The following is a 23343-nucleotide window of genomic DNA, read 5'->3' as shown; positions in this document are numbered from 1 at the left end:
AAAAAAAAAAGGAAGAAGTTTAAATTAGTTTTTTGTGTCCCTACTTGTCAAACCTGAGCAGTTCCCCAATTTCATCTTGCTTTCTTCTGCCTATAAACAATCCTACAATATGTCCCTGGGCCAAGAAAACATTGCCCCTCATCTTCACCAATTGAGACATTTCATTTCTCTTAAGGCCCAGCTCAGATGTCACCTCCTCCATGAAGTGTTTCCTGATTTTCTCTTCAACTTGGCTGAAAATGAACTCCTACTTTTCAAATTTGGGTACAGAAGGTGAAATCATCAAGTGAGAATTGATGGATAATGATCTAGAAGGTGAGAGGTTTCCACAATGAAGTTGCAAGAGCTGTAGAACATGAGTGGCCATGAGAGGGATGAGGAGTGTAGCTGTGGCCATAAAGGGGAAGTAGATTAAACCTCCCTTGGAGGGGCAACTAGGCAGTGCAGTGAATAGAGCACCTGTCCTGGAGTCAGGGGTACCTGAGTTCAAATCCAGTCTCAGACACTTAGCAATTACCTAGCTGTGTGACCTTGGGCAAGTCACTTAACCCCATCACTTTGCAAAATCCAAAAAAAAAACTCCCTTGGAAGGGTTGTAGAGGCAGACCATTTATATGATTGGTGAATCTAGGGGGGTAGGTTGAATCTAGGGGGTAGCAAGGAGTACAATTTCTGCCTTCCTAATGCCTAATATAGTGCCTCACATAGAGTAGGCTCTTAATAAATAATTGAATTAGGTTTCCACTTATTTGTATAGGTTCCTACCTATCTGCATTAAGTTCTGGAGGAGATAAAGATCAGAAAGATATTATATCTCACACATCTTGCCTTCCTAGAGATAGGTAAGGAGCTTGATTGCTTCTATAACTCTCTTTTGGTCTAGCATGCATGTGCTCTTACTGAAGGCAGACAAGTTGAATTTAATTCCTCCCCCATCCTGGCTAAAGACAAAGCTGTCAAACCAACTTGAAAATTCCTTTCAGTAACTGTAATTTACTTGAATGTCAAAGGTTTTTCATAAAACCAGTACCCTAAGATAGCATCTTTTCAATGATGACTCTAAGCACCAAGAATATAAGCAAATTTATGTATTCATAGAACAGGGGAAGCAAGGTGGTTGCAGTGGAAAGTGTGCTTGGCCTAGAGTCAGGAAGACTCATTTTCCTGAATTCAAATCTGACCTTAGACACTTATTAGTTGTGTGACCTAGTCAAGTTACTTAATCCAGTTTGCCTCAGTTTCCTCATCTTTAAAATAATATGGAGAAGGAAATGGCAAACCACTTTAGTATCTTTTCCAAGAAAAATTCAAATAGGGTTATAGAGAATCCAACATACCTGAAAGAACTCAAGAACAATTTATAAAATGCTATCTAATACAAAGTGTTTCCCCCAAATGATGGAATTTTATCTTTACAATTCAATCCTGTGAGGCTTATATTATCAAAGCCAGGTTAGAGGAAATGAAGCCCAGATACAAAATGCTATTCACAGTCACACAGTGAATTCCAAAACTCATTTCTTGGCCATCTTCTCTTCTTCTTTATTTTCAAATTTATTCTCAAAAATTGGCAATAGTGGCAGTTTTAAAATAAAATAAATAAATAAGTTGAAATAAAACTTTGGCTGAACCCTTGTAGAAAAAATTTCTAATATTATTTTAATGACAATTAACAAATAATAGAAGGTTCACTTAAAAAAAACAACCAACCAACCACCAAATTTGTGGTGTTCCATGGGTCCTTATAGCAAAAATGAAAAACTCTGCTCCATTTTCCCTTTGGGACTTTATCTATATTCAAAGTCCCTAGTAAAGAACTTGCAGGAAAGGATATGGAAGATAACTGGTTAGGGAAGAAGGGAGTGGTACCTGGAGAATGAACCAGTAACTATTGCTCCAGTACATTTACTGAGGATGAAACATAGAGGAAAGGATAGATGAAGCTAGGGAAGCCCTACCAGTATAGTTTGGAAGCAAAGGATACTTTTAAGTAGATATCTATTCCATTTTAGTTCATAGTGAAATAAATAGGGCACTGGATTTGGAATTTGGAAGATATGATTCAAACCTCATCTCTGAAACCTAAAGGCTATGTAACTTTTACAAAGTATTTACTTTACTGGGTCTCATCTGTAGGGGCAGCTAGGTGGTGCAGTGGATAGAGCACTGGCCCTGGAGTCAGGAGTACCTGAGTTCAAATCCGGCCTCAGACACTTAATAATTACCTAGCTGTGTGACCTTGGGCAAGCCACTTAACCCCACTGCCTTGCAAAAATCAAAAAAAAAAACTCATCTGTAAATGAAAAGATTGGATTGGATGGCCTTTAAGGTCCCTTCAGGCTTTAAACCTATTAACCTATCAAGTTAAATTCACAACTATTTATTAAGTACCTAATAATATTTATTAATAGGCTATTGTGTACAAAACACTGTTCTGGATACTGGATGAGAGTCAAAGTTTGAATAAGGTACAGTCCCTACCCTCATGGAGCTGACAGTATAGTAAGGGAATATGATGCATACTTTAATAACTATAGTACAAAATAAAACAGAATCACACCAAGGGGGTAACCAAAGTTCTATCCCAGATACAAGGAGGAAAAGTCACTATGATTGAGAAGATCAAAAGATGACAGTAGAATAAATCTTACCTATCTCATCATGGCAACAAGCTTCTGACAGTAGGACAATGCTAGCCTATGCTATTCAGTTCTGCAACCATACTCATTCCAGAACCCAAAGATTTTGGCTTGCTGGAAGCTGCCCAGTGGATCATGGGAATATCACCATTGAATTGCTAGTCAGCATTGTTTATAGTCAGAATTGCAACAGTATCTGATCATTTTAGAACTTCCTTTTGTTCTTGATCAATGAAAATATTCTTGGCAAATACTTTTGTTCTGTTCTGTCTTGTGGCAATCCAAACAGCACAATATGAATACCCCAGGTCACTCCTCTTAATCATGATTCCAGTTAAGAAAACCAATGGAATAGAACCAGGATCCTAATTCTATTCCTGTCAGGGGTAGCCAGGCAACTCAGACCTACTTTGAACACTCTAATTTTTCCAGAGTAAATCTTGTGGGACTATCAGCTAAGAGCACCAAGGGGACCAGTTCTATCCCAAGATCCAACTACGAGCTTTTTAACTGCAGCACTCTTAATATAAGCTATTGGAGCTGGAATTACCACAGTTGCTGGCACCAGACTTGCCCTCCAAGGAATCCTCATTAAAGGATTTAATGTGTACTCATTCCAATTATGAAGTCAGGAAAGAGTCCTGCATTGTTATTTTCATGACTACCTCACCAGGTCAGGAATGGGTAATTTGCACACCTGCTGCCTTCCTTGGATGTGGAAGATATTTCTCAGGTCAAAATGGTAGGCATGGAAAGTACCACTGAAAGTTGTCAGGGGAGACATTCGAATGGGTCATTGCTGCCACAGGGGTAGGAGGGAGGGAGTGAAGTTATCTATTATTTATATTATCATCATTATTATTAAAACAGGAAAATGTCCTGCCTGCATGAGGTCTCAGTAATAGCAAGTCTTGATGGAGATTAGGGAAGGATAAAAAAAGACTAAAAAAAAAGGTTAGGTATTTGAACTTCATGCATTAGGCAATAGAAAAACAATGAATGAATTGAGTAGAGGGATGACATGTTAAGACCTATAAGGAAGATAAATCTGGCAGTGAACGATATGAAAGATGATTTAAGATGAACTAGAACATACATAAGAGATAATCAGATTATATTCAAAAGGACTCTACATCTCATAAGAGAAGGGAAAGAGGAAAAATTCAAGAGAATATTAAACTTATGGAGCAGCTAGGTGGCACAGTGGATAGAGCACTGGACCTGAGTTCAAATCCAGCCTCATATATTGCCTAGGTGTGTGACCTGGGCCAAGTCACTTAATCCCATCACCTTAAATAAAATTAAATTAAAAAAAGAGAATGTTAAACTTTAGAAACAGATAAATACTGTTCATCCTTCATTTTGAAGACCAGTGACATCATGGAGTGAAGTCTTGACTTGAAAATTAAATTGGAACTCTGCCCAAAGGGCTAAAAACCATGCCTACCCCTTGATCTAGAGTGCCACTATTAGTTCCATATACCAGAAGAGATGAAAAACAGGAAGGAAAAGGGCCTATATGTTTATGGATATTTATAGTGGCTCCTTTCTGGTGACAAGGAACTGGAGATTGAGAGAATGCCAATCAGATAAGGAATGGCTGAATAAATTGTGGTATGTGATTATGATGAAATGCTATTCTGTTATAAGAAATGATGAACAGGATGCTCTCAGTAAAAGAACTTAGATGAGCAGATGGATTGGGAAACATACCATATACAAAGAAATAGCAATGTTTTAGGATATTCAGCTATGAATGACTTCTCTTTCCTCAGCAATGCTGTGACCCAAGAGAACTCTGAAGGATTGAAGGTAAAGAATATTGACCATTTCAAAAACAGAGTTGATGTTGTCTGAATACAAATTGATGTGTTCTTTTTTTAAAAACTTTATTTTTCTTGAGGTTTTTTTTTCTTGGAGGGGAGTTATGTTTTCTCTTATACATGATTATTGTGGCAATGTTTTTCATGATTATACATTTCTAATCAATATAAAATAACTCACTTTCTCAATGAAGTATTAGGGAGGAAGAAAGGGAGAGAATTCAGAACTCAAGATTTTAAAAGTGAATGTTGAAAATTGTTGTTGCATGTAACCAGGGAAAGTAAAGTAAAATAAGGGGAAAAAAGAAGGCAAACTGGCATACCTCTCAGTAAATAGGTGCCCTAGTTTCTCCCTCTTGGTAACCTCATTACCTCTTAATCTGGTTTCAAGTCTTTCCATCACCACTTTAAAAGACAAAACTGGATGAACTTTCTACTCCAACTCCCCTCCCCCTTTAGGCCTTCTTTCACTCAGTTGAGAAAGAAACTAGAAATTGAGAAGACTATGTTTGTATGTACATACACACTAACTGAATGTGGGTGAATGAGTGCACTCATTTGAACTGAGGTTTGGCATCCTGGGGGAGGTAGATCAGAGGATTAGTAAGGGGATGTAAGCAAGAGCTTTTGAGGACCTAAGGCTGGCATTGGATTGGAACCCAAGTTGCTAGTGGCCTTGAACAACAGAGGTCAGGAACTGCTGGAATAAAATCAGAATCATAAGAGTTTGAAGAGATCTTAGAAAGCTTAGAGATCATCTAACTCCTCATTTCCACAGGTAGCTAAATTCTGAAAAATTCTATCTAAAATACTCGGAAGATCAACACTACCGATAGTAAGATTACTCTCAGTAGAGATTAATCCATGTCTTAAAGGAGTATTTACTCCATTATAGAAATGGTGGAATTGAGGCATATAAGGGAAGAAGGGAATTATAGTATATCAGAAAGAACATCCTGAATTTGAATTCAAGATCCCAAATTGAGGATCTACTTCTTACTAGATGTTTGGCCCTGACTAAGGCACTTCAACTTTATGGTGCTTCAGTTTCTTTATCTATACAGAAATTGTACTATGTAATCCCAAATTCAGTTCAACAGAGAGTAATAAGGACTTACTAGAGCTCTAGACTTATTTTAGAGCACTGGAATAAAAAGAAAAAAGCATACATTCTACTAAGGAGAACATCAATTATAGACAAGTTGTTGTTTGTCCTTTGTTCTTGAAGAAGACCGTGACATGTATGTGAATTGCATTTGAGTGAGGAGGTGCTGTGCTGTCACTGGCCTCACTTTCTCCTCCAGAGCCATCTGGGTCCAGAGATCAGATATGAATCAGGATGACTGGAGATGGCCCTGGATTCAAGGCAATCCTGGTTAAGTGACTCGCCCAAGGTCACACAGCTAGTTAAGTATCAAGTGTCTGAGACCAGATTGAACTTTGGTCCTTCTGACTTCAGGGTTGGTGCTTTATCAGAGTGAAGGAAGGAAGGAGGAAAAGAAGGAATTTTTTTAAATGCTCTAGGAAAATTTGAGGAGAGAAAAAAAAATGAGAAAGAATGCTGAAAGCTGAGAGGGGCAGAGAAAGCTATACCAGAGCTAATCCTTTCAGGAAGATAAAGATTCTGAAAGACCAGTGTTTGTGTGTGTGTGTGTGTGTGTGTGTGTGTGTGTGTGTGTGTGTGTGTGTGTCTGTGTGTGTGTCTGTGTCTGTGTGTCTGTGTGTCTGTGTGTCTGTGTGTATGTATATGTGGGGGGGGTGTTAGTGCTAAATTAAATGCTTGGGCATTGACATGTATGCCTGCAAGGGAGTGGGAGATTCACTGCAGGAGAAGGGGTAGAAAATAAAACTGAAAACAAGGGTTAGAGTCATATACTGTAGGACCCTGAATGCCAAGCTAAGGAATATGTGCTTTGTCCTAGAAGCAACAGGACACCATTGAGGTGTTTTGAACAGGGGAGTGACATGGTCAGACCTGTACCTTAGGAAGATTGTTTTGGCATCTGTGTAAAGACTGGATTACAGAAAGGAGTAGGTGGAAGCAGGAAAACTATTACAAAAACAAGTCTAAGTGAGAGTTAATGAGGACTTGAACAAGGGTGGTGGCTTCTTGAGTGGTAAGAATGAAACAAATATAAGTGAAAAGGGAGAAACAGTCAATAATTTGATAATGGATTCAATACTAGAGGCAAGAAAGAGGGATGAGTCAAAGATGATTCCTTAGATAGAGAGTGACTCAAGATCTGCAAAATGCTTCACAAATACCTCATTTTTACTTTGTGACAATATGGAGAGGTAGATATTATTATTTTACCAATTTTAAAGATGCAGTCAAAATCTGACTAGCATTCTTTCTGTCAAAGAAAAAAGGAAACAAAACAAAATTTAAATAATTCTGAATTCTCTCCAGCATCTATTTATTACCATGTGTTCAAAGATAATCTCTATGAACTTGAATCCCAAAACTTTATATTCAACCCTAATCTCTACCTCATTACCAGCTATCTGCATCACATTTCCACCTGGATGTCTCATAGACATCTCATACTCAACATATCCAAAACTCATTATATTTCTCCAAACATTCATCCTTCCACCAGTGCTCCTATTTCTGCTGAAGGCACCACCATTCTTCCATTTAGCTGAATTCATGCCTTTGGAATCATCCTCAATTCTTCCCTCTCCCTGAGTCTCCATATCTAATCAGTTATCAAATCTTACTGATTCTTCTTCCATATCATCTCAGGTATCTGAACCCTCCTTCTACTCATGCAGATACACTCCAGTTTAACCCCTTAGTCCTAAACTACTGCAATAGCCTCCTAATTGCCCCCCCCATCTATTTTCCATAAGACTGACAAATTGATTATTCTAAATCAATGTGCATGGCCATGGTCTAGAGTCAAGAGATACAATGTGGCCATGTCACTCCCCTACTCAAAAATCAGCTTATGGCTTCTAAGATAATTTTTTAAAACACTCAGCCTGACATCTCAAGCCCTCTACTCTGATCCTTACCTTTCCATTTTTTATTTTATATTAGCACCAGTTCAGGTAAATTAGCCTCAATATATGACATTTATATAAAATCTCTTTCCTTTGCATAGTTGGTTTCCCCATACCTACTGGGTTTCAAAAGATTTCTGCCTTTCATAATAAGCACAGTTCAGATAACATCTCCAAATCAAGTCTTTTCTTTCTCTCCCTTGCTCCACCCCCCAACTGTTAATGTATTCTTTCTTTCCTAAAATTATTTTGCATTTTTATAATCAAGGATCTATATAAATGTAAATTCCCCAATAGAATGTAAGCTCTTTGAAGACAGGAGCTGTTTCATTATTTTATATCTCTTGGCTTTAGATCATGGCCCTGCACATAATGGATGTTGAATTGAATATCACTCTGAACTCATTCCCATTTCTAGACCTGACTTCTATTCTCAGATCTCTATTGCTTGTTATATCCACATGCATTTTTTTCAGATTGCTTCTCTTTTTTTGTGTTATAATTTTTTATGATTGTTTCATCAGAATATCATTCTTAGAAGTTTCTCTTCCTAAGGCTGTCTTGCCTCTTGAATTTTTATGTCATGGGGGAATGTATTTATTTCTTTCACATGCTTGTATTACATTTCCTTTTCTGTAAATGAGTTTCAAATGATCTCAAATCTAAGATTTTATGACTGAAGTTGGCAGGAAGAGGCATAGTTATAAAGGAATTATACTTTCTTCTCTGTGATAACAGATAACAGAAATTGCTCATAGTTAAGGGTATCAATAGCTCATTCATTTAAACTTGAAAAAAAATTCCCATTACATTTAAGTTGCTTCTACCTGATCCAGGTCCTGGTTTTTCAAATTTGCTAATCACTGTGTAAGTCAAAGGAGGGAAATCCCAAGTAAATGACTGTCCTAATGTAGATTTTATCATACCCAAGGGCAGAGAAAAGAGGTTTGGCAAAGCAATCTGAGGTGATACTAGACATTTATTCCACTAGTTGGGGAAATAGCCAATAAGGTTCTGAAAGAACCTTTGGGGCTTTTTTCCAGATCAAACTCTTGTTCTGCTCCATGAAATTTAGCACTGGAGAGCAAGCCCAGAGTCCGTTTCCTTCAGGGTCCTTAGTCTTGGAAAAATTACAACATAGCTTACCTTAAGGGTCTCTCTTTAGACACAGGGGGTGTTGCATCAGAAGAGTCAATGACCAAAAGCTATCATTACTCTTCTAGAAATGGGTCTCCTCTCTAACCTAATCCCATCCAACACTAAAGGATTTGTACATCATCACAAGTTCAAAGCATATTTGGAAGGCACTCAGGGTAATCATAATAATGATAATAAGATATACATATATATATATATATATATATATATATATATATATATATATCACATTTTAAGGTGTACAAAGTATTTTACATACATAATCTATTTGAACTTCACAATAATCCTGAGGTAGGTGCCACAGTTACTATCATTATTTTACAAGTGAGAAAAATCAATCTAAGAATCTAAGTGACTTGAGGGGGCCAGCTAGGTAGCACAGTGGATAGAACACTGGCCTTGGAGTCAGAAGTACCTGAGTTCAAATCCGACCTCAGATACTTAATAATTGCCTAGCTGTGTGGCCTTGGGCAAGCCATTTAACCCCATTGCCTTGCAAAAACTTAAAAAAAAAAAAAAGAATCTAAGTGACTTGCAAGTGGCCCCACAGCTATTAAGTATGAGAGGTAGCCATTGAGCCCAGGACTTTTTTACTCTAAGGCCAGAACTCTTTTTTATAAGCCAAATTGGGACAGGGAATTTGAATCCTTTGTCTAAGGATGATGGGCTACTTGAGTGACAGGAAAAAAGTGGCAATCAGAATAGGCAAACCATGGTTGAAACTTTAAGAACAAACTAGAATGGAAGCTAAAAATTAAGCTGGGGAGGTTAGAAAAAGTGACATCTAGGGGTGGAAAAACTCTCTTGTTGCCACTAACCTTCTGTGTAACCTTGAATAAGCCATATAAGTCTTTCAAAGTTTCAGTTTATTTATAAAATAAGAATTTGAGATCAGGATAATTTTTCAAAAGTTGTGGGTGTGGGGAGAAATGATCTGTAATCCAATTTTTGGATTGATTTTAATAATATGATTATTTATATCCAGCTTCAGTTATAATCATTAATTAGCTGATCTAGTATTTGGTATGATGTGGTAGTAACCAGACAGTTGGTCACTACTGACTTGCTAATTCAGAGATTTTAGCTAATTAGATATAAAATTTTGTTGAACATCTCAGGCAGCTTAGATCAAGTTGTATTAGACCTTTGGGTACCATGTTAAATATCTACAGATGAGGATTCTAAGCTTTATAAGTTATTTAGTTATTCTGATTAGATCTAAGAAAGAATAGGAAAAGATTATATTATCTGTTCAGTCTTGGGCAAATTATTCTCTTGGTCTCTGTTTCCTAATCTTAAAAATGATAAGAGTTGAACTAGATGATCTTTGGCTCTAACATATTTGACCATGTGATTTCCCTGTGTCTCATTTAGATTTCAGAAGTCAGGAATGGTAAATTCTTTTTTTTTAATTTATTTTTATTCTCATTTTGTACAAATGTTTTTTTTTACATTAATAAAATATTCTTGTTTACAAGTAAACAAAATACCCCTCCTCCCCCATGAATATAGATAGACTTGCTTGGGTGAAAAAAGTAAAGGGGAGAGGAAAAAAATTAAAATAAAAAAATAATAATAGTAATAATTGTAGGTATGGCCAGGTGGTGCAATGGATGAAGCAACAGCCCTGGAGCCACGAGCACTATATGCAGCCTCGTAGATCCAACAATCACCCAGCTGTGTGACATGCAAGCCACCCGATCCCCACTGCCCTGCAAAAAAAAAAAAAAAAAAAAGAAAGAAAGAAAGAAAAAAAAGACCCAAAATAAAATAAAATAGTAATAATAGTAGGGGTGGCTGGGTGGCAGACAGAGCATTGGCCCTTGAGCCAGGAGCACCTGGGTCCAAATACAGCCCCAGACACCCAAAGATCACCCCCCCACCCACCCCACCCACCCCCGCTATGTGGCCCCAGGCAGGCCATCCAGCCCTATTTGCCCTGCACCCTCCCCCAAATAATCATAACAAAAAATGTGCTTGAGTCTTTGTTCCAACACCAACAACTCTGTCATGGGTGGATCTCATTCTTTATGATAAGTCCATCACAAAAGTTATTTCCATATTTTTCCACCATAGCCATTGCTGATCGCAACTCCCTCCTTTCTTATTTCTCCACTACCATGTACTATATTTTCTCTCTCCTTTCACTATGACTCCGCTGTAGGGTCGCTGAGTGGCACAGCAGACAGATCCCTGGTCCTGGGGCCAAGAAGCCCTGAGCCCCCATACCACCCCTTAGGCCCAGAATCCACCTGGCCCTGTGGTCCTGGGCAGGCCTTCCAGCAATGGTAAATTCTTAAAGGAATTACTATTCTCTTTATTGTGTGTGTGTGTGTGTGTGTGTGTGTGTGTGTGTGTGTGTGTGTGTGTGTGTGTGTGTGTGTTGGGGGGTATATTACTATTCTCTTTATCTCTTTATTATCTTACATATCTGAAAATTTGAAGCTCAAAACTGTATATTACCACTTATAGTCTTAATTGTATATCACCACTGATATTCAGGCCAAGAATGAACCCACTAGATGGGTCCATGGAAATATACTAGGGCACAAATCTATGTGCCCTAAGTTTATAACATTGGCATTTCAGTAGGTCATCTTTGTAGACCAGTAGCCAGCAATGTTTGTAATGTCATGTATTCCTTTGATAGTCTAGTGAAATTTATGGAACTCTTTTCAGAATAATGTTTTTAAATGCATAGGATCACAAAGGAAAACAATTATATTAAAATGTCTGTATGAATAGATTTTTAAAAACAAGTTCATGAACCTAGATTTTCCTGTGGAACCAGCCAAGACTGGAAGTCACAAAAGGACAGGTCATTACAAGATCCTTGGTAAAAGAATCATGTTTGCACATATTTAACCTGTATCTGATTGTTTGCCATCTTGGGAAGGGGTGATGAGAGGGAGGAGGGAAATTAGAACTCAAAATCTTATAAAAAGTTAATGTTAGGGCGGCTAGGTGGCACAGTGGATAAAGCCCTGGCCCTGGAGTCAGGAGTACCTGGGTTCAAATCCGGTCCCAGACACTTAATAATTCTAGCTATGTGGCCTTGGGCAAGCCACTTAACCCCATTTGCCTTGCAAAATACCTAAAAAACAAAAAAATAAACAAACAAAAAAAAGAGTCTAGTATGGGGGCAGCTAGATGACACAGGGAATAACGCATTGGCCATAGAATCAGGAGAACCTGAGTTCAAATCTGACCTCAGATACTTAATAATTACCTAGTTATATGACCTTGGGCAAGTCATTTAACCCCATTGTCTTACAAAAAAAAAGAGTTTAGTGTGTTCAGGGCACCACACTAGGTACTGGTGATAGAGATATGTCAGAGACCCTTTTCATAAGGGACTGTGGGAAACAAGGAAGAGTGTCCATAAAAATAAATGTTATATGAGGGAAAATATGATAAATTTAAAGGAAATCTAGGCAAAATGCTTCCAAACATTTAAAGAGAAAGGGTTTCAACTACAAGATGGTTCAAAGAATATTTCATGGAAGACTAATAACTGAGTTGGACCTTGAATGAAAAGAGTCATTTCAACAAATGATGAGAAATGAGATGATGAAAAAAAGGGAACAGGGGTGGCTAGGTGGCGCAGTGGATAAAGTACTAGCCCTGGAGTCAGGAGGAGTACCTGGGTTCAAATCCCGTTCAAAAACTTAATAATTACCTAGCTGTGTGGCCTTGGGCAAGCCACTTAACCCCATTTGCCTAGCAAAAACCTAAAAGAAAAAAAAAGAAGATATAGGGAACAGCATGATCAAAAGTACAAAACGCAAGATGAATGGAAAAAAGAGAAATTTAAACAATTACTTGACAGATATTTACTAAAATTTTGTTGTTGTTTAGTTGTTAGTCTTTGTGACCAAATTTGAAGTGTTCTTGGCAAAGATACTGAAGTAATTCATCCTTTTCTTTTTCAGGCTCATTTTACAGATGAGGAATTGAGGCAACCACAGTTAAGTAACTTGCCCATGGTCACACAGTTAGCAAGTATCTGAGGCCAGAGCTAAACTCAGGAAGAGGTGTCTTCCTGACTCCAGGTCCCGTACTTTTATCCACCATACCACCACCTACTGTAAGACAAGGTTGAACAGGTAGATTGGCAATGACATGAACCTATGAAATAAATGAATGAAAAATTATTTATTAAGCATTTACTATATGTCAATCACTTTGCTTAATGTTAAGAGTTACAAGTAAGTAAATACAGTCAGGTCCTATTTTCAAAGAGCTTGCATTCTAATGGAGGAAATAATATATTTGTTGTCTTGTAGTTTCAGCTACAAATCATATGTCCTTTTAGTCCCTAGAGGACCTACCCTTGTTCCCCAATACTCTCCCGTAGAACCTCCTCCCTATGCTGAATAAGTTCCTCAGGGCAATGATGACCTACCTGTGATACCACGAGTGTCAAAGGAGAAATTCTCCTTCCATAATCACTTCTAGCTCCACTCCCAGATCACCTCTTGACTATGGTAGGGACTCCTAAATGGGTAGGCTCTAAAACCAGGGGCAATGACCAATGAGTCAAAGTCCTACCCAAGATTCCCCTTCTTCATTTTGGGTGGAACAGAGTGAGCAACAGGATAAACAGGTATAGATGAATTAGGCCAGCAATTTGGATCTCATTATATTTTCTTTTCCCTTAAACTTACTGTTCTTCCAAATTTCCCTGTTGCTGTGCATCTTTCCAGTCACCCCAATTCAACAATCTCAATGTCATCTCCAGCTCCTCTTAAACTCCACAATCTTGCCAGATCTTGCTGTTCCCTCCATCATCCTTCTTGCAGCTCTCTCATTCTTTCTGCCCACATGGCCATCACTCTCCTTCAAGCTCTAATCACTTCTCACCTGGACAACAATACCTTTTCAACTGCTTTCCCTGCCAAAGGATTTCTTTAATCTGATCTAGTTTGCAGAGACCTGTCAGTGATTTTCTGAAAGACTAGATTTGACCATATCACTCCACTATTCAGCAAACACCCATGGCTCCCTGTTGCCTCTTAAATATGATTTCATATTAATCTCATTCTCTTAAATTTTTACTTTGGAATAAGCTAAAAAGTACATAATTATTAGCACAATAGTCTATCCATGTAATTTGTAAATAGATAAATACACATAATAAATATAAATACATACACTGGGAGTACATATTTAAATTTTTCAAAATGATAGTGGTGCATCAAAAAGAGGCCATTGGACTAGAAATGCAGAATGGCAAAGTTTCATATATAAGCAACGTGTTGATTTTGTTTTGCTTGACTATACTTATTTGCTACAGGGAAGGAGTTTTATTTATTGGGGTGGGGTGAGTTAGTGGTAAATCATAGGGATATATAAGAAAAAATGCACAAGAAGAAAACAAGAGGTTTGGAAGGATTATAAACAGGGCAGTGTTGTTACTACTTTATAATTTTTAATAAACACTCTTTTTTAGGTTTTTTTACAAGGCAAATGGGATTAAGTGACTTGCCCAAGCTCACACGGCTGGGTAATTATTAAGTGTCTGAGGTCAGATTTGAACTCAGGTATTCCTGACTCCAGGGCCAGTGCTCCATCCACTGCGCCACCTAGCTGCCCCAATAAACACTTTTTTTAAAAGCAATATGTATCAGGGCAGTTAGGTGGCACGGTTTTGCCTTGCAAAAAAAATTTTCTTTTAAATTTTTTGAAAACAACATGTATCATATCATATACAAAATTTCTTATATTTCCTTTGTATACTGAAGTGTTGGTTAGGGATTAAGTTCATAATTAAAAAAGAAAAAATGTAAGTTGGCATGATCAAGTAGTTGCTTATCAAATAAAGAATAATGATTGAAGGGGTGACCAGGTGGCACAATGGATAGAGCATCGGGCCTGGAATCAGGAGTACCTGAGTTCAAATCTGACCTCAGACACTTAATAATTACCTAGCCGTGTGGCCTTGGGAAAGCCACTTAAACCCCATTGCCTTGCAAAAAAAAAAAAAACACTAAAACTAAAAAAAAAAAATGATTGAATAGCTAAATACTAGAGTGAACAAGCAAGAGCTATAAAGGAAGGGGCTCTCTTATAAAAAGCCAGAAGGAGCAGAAAAGTTGGAGAAATGAAAACTAGAATGAGAACCTACTATAAAAATACATGTTGACTGATTAAATTTACCTATCACTGGATAAATTGGGGTAGTTGGTCAGAAATACATAAACCCTTGATTTTTATATCCCCCCAACTTTGAGTTCAGTTGATGAAGTCACAAAATGGCTGATAACAGAAATATGATGTTAATGTGTTCAGTTGAGCACATACACATGTTTACAACTGCTTCCTCTTTATGAACTGTGAAGAACTTGTCCTTGATGGAATTAGAGAACAGCTGGCTAGTGGCAAACCATGGATAAACCAAATTCTTCCTGGTCACTAAAAAAACAGGACCCATTCGAGAGAGAGAGAGAGAGAGAGAGAGAGAGAGAGAGAGAGAGAAGAGAGAGAGAGAGAGAGAGAGAGACAACTGAGTACAATCAAGAAGAAAAAAAGGGTAAGAGCACCAGCCCTGGAGTCAGTAGTACCTGAGTTCAAATCCAGTCTCAGATAATTAATAATTACCTAGCTGTGTGGCCTTGGGCAAGCCACTTAACCCCATTGCCTTGCAAAAAAAAAAAAAAGAAGAAGAAGAAAAAGGGTAAGGGGTTCCCCATAGAGCCACAGATGCAGGTTGCCTTGGCTACATGTTCCCTCTCTTCATGCATCGCTATCAATGTAGCTGCATAGGTATGCGCTCATTCTCCCCACTGATGTTGTGAGTTGTGATATTGTGGGAGAATGTGTCTTGGAATCATAAGAGGAGTACTTTGTAGTAACTGTTCTTACCAACAGCCTCAGCAAACAAAACAAACCAGAAAAAAAAAAAAAACTCTGCTGCTAACTGTGTTTGTTAGCTAATGATTAAAAGTAAGTAGAAAGGCTTATACCTGTACAGTTACCACTTCCATATCATAGGAGTTAGGGGCACGATGCCACTGTGATCTAGAAAATCCTCATAAAATTTTTGGGATGCCCTTCATACTTGAAAAGAAATCTGAAATTTTTCTTTCTTTTATGGGACATTTATAGTATCTTTTATAAAATTTGAATTAAGTATTTGGTCATAGCTCTGGGTCATCTCCTGGCCTTCTCTGTGGTTTCCACAAAACTCCCCCAAAATTCTCATTTAATTTCTTTTGCCAACCTGAGATATATGGAAACCAAGATGAGGAAAGTTTCAATATGGAAGAAATAACTGTAGTTTTAGGAGTTCAGATACACAGAGTAACTTTTAGGACTTCAGATACACAGAAATGGGGGTACTGGTCACCCTCTGGGGACCCAATCCATAAGTTGGGGAGGCATCCAAAAGTAGTATATTCTTCAGATTTGTCCTTACTTATCAAGTAATAATATTCTATTGTACTATGCTGTTATAAATAATGCTGCTACATGTATAACCTATATCAAACTGTTTACATTCACCTGGCAGTGGGGAGAGAAGAAAAGGAGGGAGAGAATTTGGAACTCAAAAATTCTAAAAGCAAATGTTTAAAAGTTTTATATTTAATTGGAAAAATAAAATATTTAAAGTGGCAAAAACAAATAAATAAATGAACAATGCTGCTGTGAATGTTTTTGTATGGACAAATCTATTTTTTCCCTTGTCAAGGATACATCTTTAGAGTGATCATAGAAGTGGAATCTCAAGGTTAAAGTACATGGCTAATTTTGTAGCCATATAATTTTCTTCTTTTTTCCCAAATTTTATTTTATTTTTTCCAATTACATGTAGAGATAGTTTTCAACAATGATTTTTTGGTAAGATTTTGAGTTCCATATTTTTCTGCCTTCTTCCCTTTCTTCTCCCTTTAACACATTTCCATATTGATGATATTTGTCCTTAATTCTCGAAGAAGACCATAACATCAAGAAGATAATGCCATGATAAGCACATCTATTGGATTTGGGTGAGGAGTGTGTGTGCTAAGTCACTAGCCTCACTTTCTCCTCCAAAGCCAACTTGGTCCAATGACGAGCTATGAATCAAGACAACTGGAGATAGCTCTGGATGTGAAACACTCAGGGTTAAGTGACTTGCCTAAGGTCACACAGCTAGAAAGTATCTGAAGCCAAATTTGAACTCTCATTCTCCAGACTGCAAAGGTAGTGTGTGATCTACTGCATGATCTAGCTGCCTCAGCATTTCCATAATACTCATGTTATGAAAGAAGAATCAGAACAAAAGCGGGGGGGGGGAAACACCATGACAAAGAAAAAAAGCATAAAACTAATTTTTAAAAGTGAAAATAGGGGCAAACTATGTGAATAGAGCATCAGCCCTGGAGTCAGGAGAAACTGAGTTCAAATCCAGTCTCAAACACTTAATAATTACCTGTGTGGCCTTGGGCAAGCCACTTAACCTCATTGCCTTGCAAAAAAAGAAAAAGAAAAAGAAGTGAAAATAGTATTCTTTGATCTAGATTCAGACACCATAGTTTTTCCTCTGGATGTATATGACATTTTCCATTACAAGTCTTTTAGAATTGTCTTTGTTCACTGTATTGCTAAGAAGAGCCAAGTCTATCATAGTTGATCATTACACAATGTTGCTGTTAATGTGCACAATGTTCTCCTGCTTCTGCTTACTTCATTCAGCATTAGTTCATGTAAGTCTTTCCATATTTTTCTGAAATCTGCCTCATGATTTCTTACAGAACAACAGTATTCCATCACATACATATACTCTACTTATTCAGCCATTCCCCAATTGATGTACCTTCCTCAATTTCCAATCCTTTGTCATCACAAAAAGAGTTGCTATAAAGGTTTTTGTAAATAGAATCTTTGCCCCTTTTTTTATAATCTTTTTGGGACACAGATCTAGGAGATCAAAAGGTATAAAGTTTTATAGCTCTTTGAATAGTCATATTACTTTTGAAAAGGAATGCGCCAATTCAATGTTCCACCTGCAGACACTAATGAGTGCCTGTTTCTCCACAATTCTCTTTTGAATTCCTTTTAATTTACATTTCTAAGATTAAAGTCTAATTGCTTCCTTACCTAACTCTAAAAAACTTAATTTAAATCCAATTTATGATTCTCTTTTCTAGACTAAAAAGTCCCAAGGGTTTTTGCTTGTTTTGTTTTGTTTTTCTGACAAATCTTGGTATTGTCCCTTCATCTTGATGCAAGTCCTTCCTAAAATATAGTTCCCAAAAATTGAACTATTATTCCAAGTGCAGCATTCTAAGGACAAAAGAATTTTTTCCACCTCTCTTTTGCATGCTAGTATAATGAATGTCCTGAGAGTTTCTTCCAGCCACTAAGATCTACTCTTCCTTCTGGACCCAAATACAGCTCTCTTTCATCCTCCCTAAGGTTCCATTTTCCATCATCTTGACTGTTGTCTTTGCCATTGGACTTTGATGATTCTAGAGGAGAGAGAGTGAGGCTAATGCTTTTGCAAAACTCTGCATCACTTAAATATAATTCACTGGAAAGTCAAAGCATCATAATATCATTGATTCTCTTCAAGAATGCAAGACAAACAACTTTCTATACACTGACACTCAGATTATCAAATCATTTGCCAGTCATTTACCTACCATCAATGGATCTAGTACCCTGCAACAAACACAGTCAATTCAAGTGTAGCTATCATCCAAAGGTCTGAAATCTATGTACCATCATCTATCTCCAAGTTTCACCTCAATCTCAGAGCCCAGTTTTGGTCTCTGGGTTCTGCTACTACTGAGAAACTACTCTTTTGTGGGCCTCATGAAAGTGAGACTTTGAGAGATAAATCTAGGATCACACAACTTGTAAATAGCAGCACCTCCTCCTAACTCCTACCCCAGCAGTTTCCCTCCCTTACTACCCTGGGATGAAATTTAATTCTTTGTTTTGGCTTCTTGACTCAGCTTTTCTCATCCAAATACTATTTGGGGATGCTAAATTCTGGCTTTCAGCCCCAGAGTCAGCTTTGCTTTTCAAAGATTTCCACCTTCAAATGAAGACTCTGACTGATGCTTTGGAGACAGAGGAATGGTTTTCTTCCCTGTTTTTGGGTCAGGGAGGGAACATGTGAAAACTGAACTCATTTACACAGTGACTTAAAGATTTACAAAAAGAACATTAGCTCATTTGACTTCAGAATTATTACTCATATTTTACAGATGTGGAAACTGAAGTTCAGGAAGGTTATGAGACTTGCCCAGGTTCCTAGATCTGAAAGGGACCTTAGAAATCATCTTGCCTTGCCCCTTCACTTTAAGAATAAGGACATTAGAATGGTTTCAAGTGGAGCCTATATCAGATTGCTCTCTGTCAAGGGGAGGGAGGAGGGAAGGGAGGGAGAAAAATTGTAAAACTCAAAGCCTTGCAAAAAATGATAAGTTAAAAGCTATTATCATATGTAATTGGAAAAACAAATTAAATATTTATTTAAAAATTAAAAAAGAATAAGGACATCAAAGAGCAAGGACTTGATTATACAAATAATAAGAAGCAAAGTTAGAATTCTGGAATATTCTAAATCCTTTGAGTCTGCATCAGTCTATACCTTCTAGTGCCTTGCCCAAGCCAATTTCTATTTTTTATTCCTAATTTCTCCTTTTTATTATTTTTTTCAAAGATTCATTTTATATTACTGAATTACATTTAGGGCAAAAAACATCCTAGCATTAGTCCAGATTTTATTATTGTTGATGTGTTGTGTTAAACTTCATGCATGATCATCAACAACATCCAGGCACACAATCACATCCAAAGGGCATTTATTAAGTACCAAGTATGTGCAAGTCAATATAAGGGGGGGAAAGAAAACAAGGGAGAAAAGGGAAAAAGAGAGAAGGCAAGAATGAAACAATCATTAAATGCGAAACTGTTATTTATAGTTCATTTTTAACATATCCTTTAACTTTGACAAGATAGTATCTAGTTTGTTTCCTTTTCTGTTATGGAATTTCTTCAAAAATATAACTCAAAGGGGCAGCTAGGTTGGCACAGTGGATAAAGCACTGGCCCTGGAGTCAGGAGGACCTGAGTTCAAATCAAGTCTCAAACACTTAATAATTGCCTGGCTGTGTGACCTTGGGTAAGTCATTTAACCCCATTGCTTTAAATAAATAAACATATATGTAAGTACAACTCAAAGTATACTTCAAAAAATGCACTTTTTCAGATTTTGTTGCTGTTACCAGCTACAAAACATGGTTCTATGTACACATTGTTCTAGTTCTGCTTTATTGATCCTGTATCATTCAGCCTCCTTCAAAGCTTATCTCAACTTCTCAGAAAAATGCTTGCCAGATTTTCTAGTTGCTGTTACTCTTTGCCCAACATTTCATACTTATTTTGTATGTATCCTGTCTTTAATCATCTATGAATGTTATATGCCTCCAGAATATAAGTTCTATGAAGGTAGAGACTGGGTCATTTACAGTTCTATCATTTGTATTTTGTATTTGGGAGATAAAACTTATTGCTTGTCTTATGGTTTTCATTTCATATTCTCCTTTACTGGATCATTATCTATGTTCTGTCCACTCATAGAGGGCATGACCCTTTTTCTCTTCCCTCAACATTTTCTCACTGATGACCTTATCAGCCCCCAAGGATTTAATTACCATGACTATACAGATAATTCCTAAATCCTAATTCCTCTCCTGAGTTCTTGTCTCATATCATGAAATGCTTAATAAACATTTTAAACTTGATATGCTATAGAATAGTTATTAAAGACATCTCAAACTAAACACTTCCAAAAATGAATTTATTGTTCTTACTCCCAAATCTACTACCCTTCCAAACTCCCTTCTTACTGTCAGAAGCATCACCATCCTTCCAACCCTGAGATCAGCCTCACTCTCCTCCTTACTCATGCTCACCCAATATAACCAATCAGTTGCCAAATCTTGTCATTTCTACCCACCCAATATCTCTAGGATAGGTCCCTTTCTCTCTGTCCAACAGTTGAAACCCACATTCCTTTGTGCCTTATTTGGTCTCCCTACCTCAGGTCTTTCCCATCTTCGATCCATCCTCTTCTCCTCAGGTATCAAAATGTTTTTCCTAAACCATTAGTCTGACTATATAGGGCACCTCAAGAATGCAAATATCCAATCTTTAGCTCTTCCAGGACTCATGGCCCAACAAAAACTCCTCAAGGCCCCATAAAATTTAATACCCATTCATGGTTACGATGCAAATCAAATCACTAACACCAAATCTCCGCACAATAAAAGCAAAAGTGGTGAAGGTCAATCACTAGAATGGGCTGGGCCACTTGAATGAGCTGAAAGTTGGACATACCTGTTCTGGAGTTTGTAGTTTAAGATGGATCCCTACATAACGAAATCTAGAGATTCTCTTCTGAGAGTAAATATATACACTTCTGACATTTTAAGCTGTTTTCTTCATTTTCATTCACATTCTCTAGGGTTCCACCATATTGACTTATTCCCATTCCTTGAACAACCCTTCTTCTCCAATCCTTTGCACTGAATGTTCCCCAAATCTGAAATCCTCTTTCCACACCAACACTTCTTGGAATTCACAGGTTTCTCCAAGACTGTTCAAGAGTCAGCCACTGAGGGAAGCCTTCTTGATACCCCCAGCAGCTAATACCTTCCCCTTCAAAGTAATCTTATATTCAATGTCTGTATGCATATATTACCTCCCCCACTAGTAGTGGTAAATCAAATGTTTAAGAGGGGTTTTAGAAGTCATTTAGTCCACCATCCTTGTTTTGTATAAAAGGAAGCTGATACCCATAGAAGTTTTGTCTTGATATGCCCAAAGAGTTAGCCCAGTATCTGACACACAGTAGGCTTATTGTCTTATTGAGGCAGATTGTGACTTATTGTGAAAAGTGTTATGGTAGGGGTGGCCAAGTGGTGCAGTGGATAGAGCACCAGCCCTGGAGTCAGGAGTACCTGAGTTCAAATCTGATCTCAGAAACTTAATAATTATCTAGCTGTGTGGCCTTGGGCAAGCCACTTAACCCCGTTTGCCTTGCAAAAAGCACTAAAAAAGTGGTAAGGTAGAGAGAGCATTGGTCTTTTAGTCAGGAAGACCAGAGTTCAAATGTGACCTTAGACTCTTACAAGCTGTATGACCCCGGGAAAGTCACTTCACTTCTATCAGCCCCAGTTTTCTCAATTGTAAAAAGAGGTACCAGGATTATTGTGAAGTCAAATTAGATATAATTGGTAAAACAATTAATACACTGCCACCACATAGCAGGCAATTTTATTCCTTCCTTTTTTGGGGGGGGGGGGGGGAGGAGAGAATGTAGGATAACTGACTTGCCCAGGATCACATATCTAGTAAATGCTGAGCTCAGGTCCTCCTGATTCCAGGGTTGCTATTCAGTCCACTGCTCCTTCCTCTCTTCCTTTTTAAAGATCCCCAGATATTAATCTCACCCACAATAAGACTAGAACACCAAGATAAAGGAAAGCCCTTACAGAGCTGGAAAAGCAGTAGGATAATGTTAAATTACGCTACCCAATCAGTCAGGAGTGGAAGTAATTACAAGTAGCTCAGTGGAGTCCAAAGGCGAAGGGGGTGCGGCCTCTAAGGAGCAAGACAGTTCACCGGGAGAGGTCTAAAGAGAGACAATACAGGGAGGCGAGAAAAGCGAGGAGAAACCTAGAGGCAAAGGAAGGGGATTTGGGGGCGGGAAAGGGATCCATAGGTAAGGTCATTGGATCGGTAAGATCCGGGGAGGAGAGGAAACTGAGACCCACTGAGGGCTTTGCCCCAGGTCACGCTGGTAGAGAGCAATAAAACCTAAAGTCTAACTCTAATCTTTAGAGGTGAATCTTGTGCAAGGGAATCCTAAATCTTAAAAGAACAACAGGCAGACAGTGAAGCTCAGCACAGGAGGAGCTGAGGCGCCAGCAGCGGGCTGGACGGAAAGTTGGGGCTGGAGGGGAGCGCGTCCCCGAGCATCTCCCGAGCTCCTCCCGCATCCCTTTGGGGAGCCTGCGGACAGCCCGGAGAGCACCTGGCTCCCGAGAGCGGCCCGGGCAGTGGCTCCCACACCTGAGGAGCCCCCCGCCTCCCCGGCGGCCCCGGCCGCGGCGCCACTTACTGCGGTGCAGGGGGTTCCCGCCGGCCTCCCCGGACGCCGTCAGCTCCAGATAGAGGGTCCAGAGCCCCAGGGACAGCAGGGCCAGCGCCAGCAGCAGCCGAAAGCGCCTCCGCAGCAGCCTGCCCGGGCGCCGCAGGAGCGGGAGCGGCGCGGGCCGGGGGCTCCCCATGGCCGCGCCGAGCGGAGCCCCCTCCCCGCAGGCCCGGCGCCTCAGCGCGCCCGCTCTCCCCGGGCCGCCCTCGGCCGCGCACGCCCTCCCAGGCTGGCCGGAGGAGGCTCTCCTCCAGAGCCCGGGCCCCGGTGCCTCCCGCCCCACCTGTCCCGCCCCCGGACCGCCTCCCCTCCCCACTCGGGCCGAGTCACAGGTGGGCTCCGCCCCTAGAAGTTGCTGTGCCGGGGAGGGAGGAGGACTGCAGGAAGGATGGGGATGCAGGAGCCGGCGAGGTGCCCCGGCCGAGGCCGCGAGCCGGTCAGCTTTGTGACTCGGGTCCCCGGACTGGAATCCAACTAGCAGTTCCCCCCTCGGGCTGGGAAGAAGGGAGGCAGATGTTGGAGGGTGGGGAAGAAGCTAAAACCGGAGGAAATCTCATGAGATCAT

At 39.1% G+C, this 23343-nt stretch overlaps 1 protein-coding gene across 1 annotated transcript in view; it reads right to left on the bottom strand.

Moving 5' to 3' along the window:
- Positions 1–22914, bottom strand: part of B4GALNT3 (beta-1,4-N-acetyl-galactosaminyltransferase 3) — a 162043-nt gene extending 139129 nt beyond the window's left edge. The window contains exon 1 of the mRNA XM_074194696.1: positions 22746–22914. Coding sequence (XP_074050797.1) covers positions 22746–22914 — 169 coding nt within the window. The remainder of the gene's footprint in view (positions 1–22745) is intronic.
- Positions 22915–23343: the final 429 nt, after the last annotated feature.

This window comes from Macrotis lagotis, chromosome 7 (assembly GCF_037893015.1).
Source record: "Macrotis lagotis isolate mMagLag1 chromosome 7, bilby.v1.9.chrom.fasta, whole genome shotgun sequence".
Taxonomy (NCBI): domain Eukaryota; kingdom Metazoa; phylum Chordata; class Mammalia; order Peramelemorphia; family Peramelidae; genus Macrotis; species Macrotis lagotis.
The sequence above is the reverse complement of the archived record's forward strand: the minus strand, read 5'-3'. Positions and strand labels throughout refer to the sequence as shown.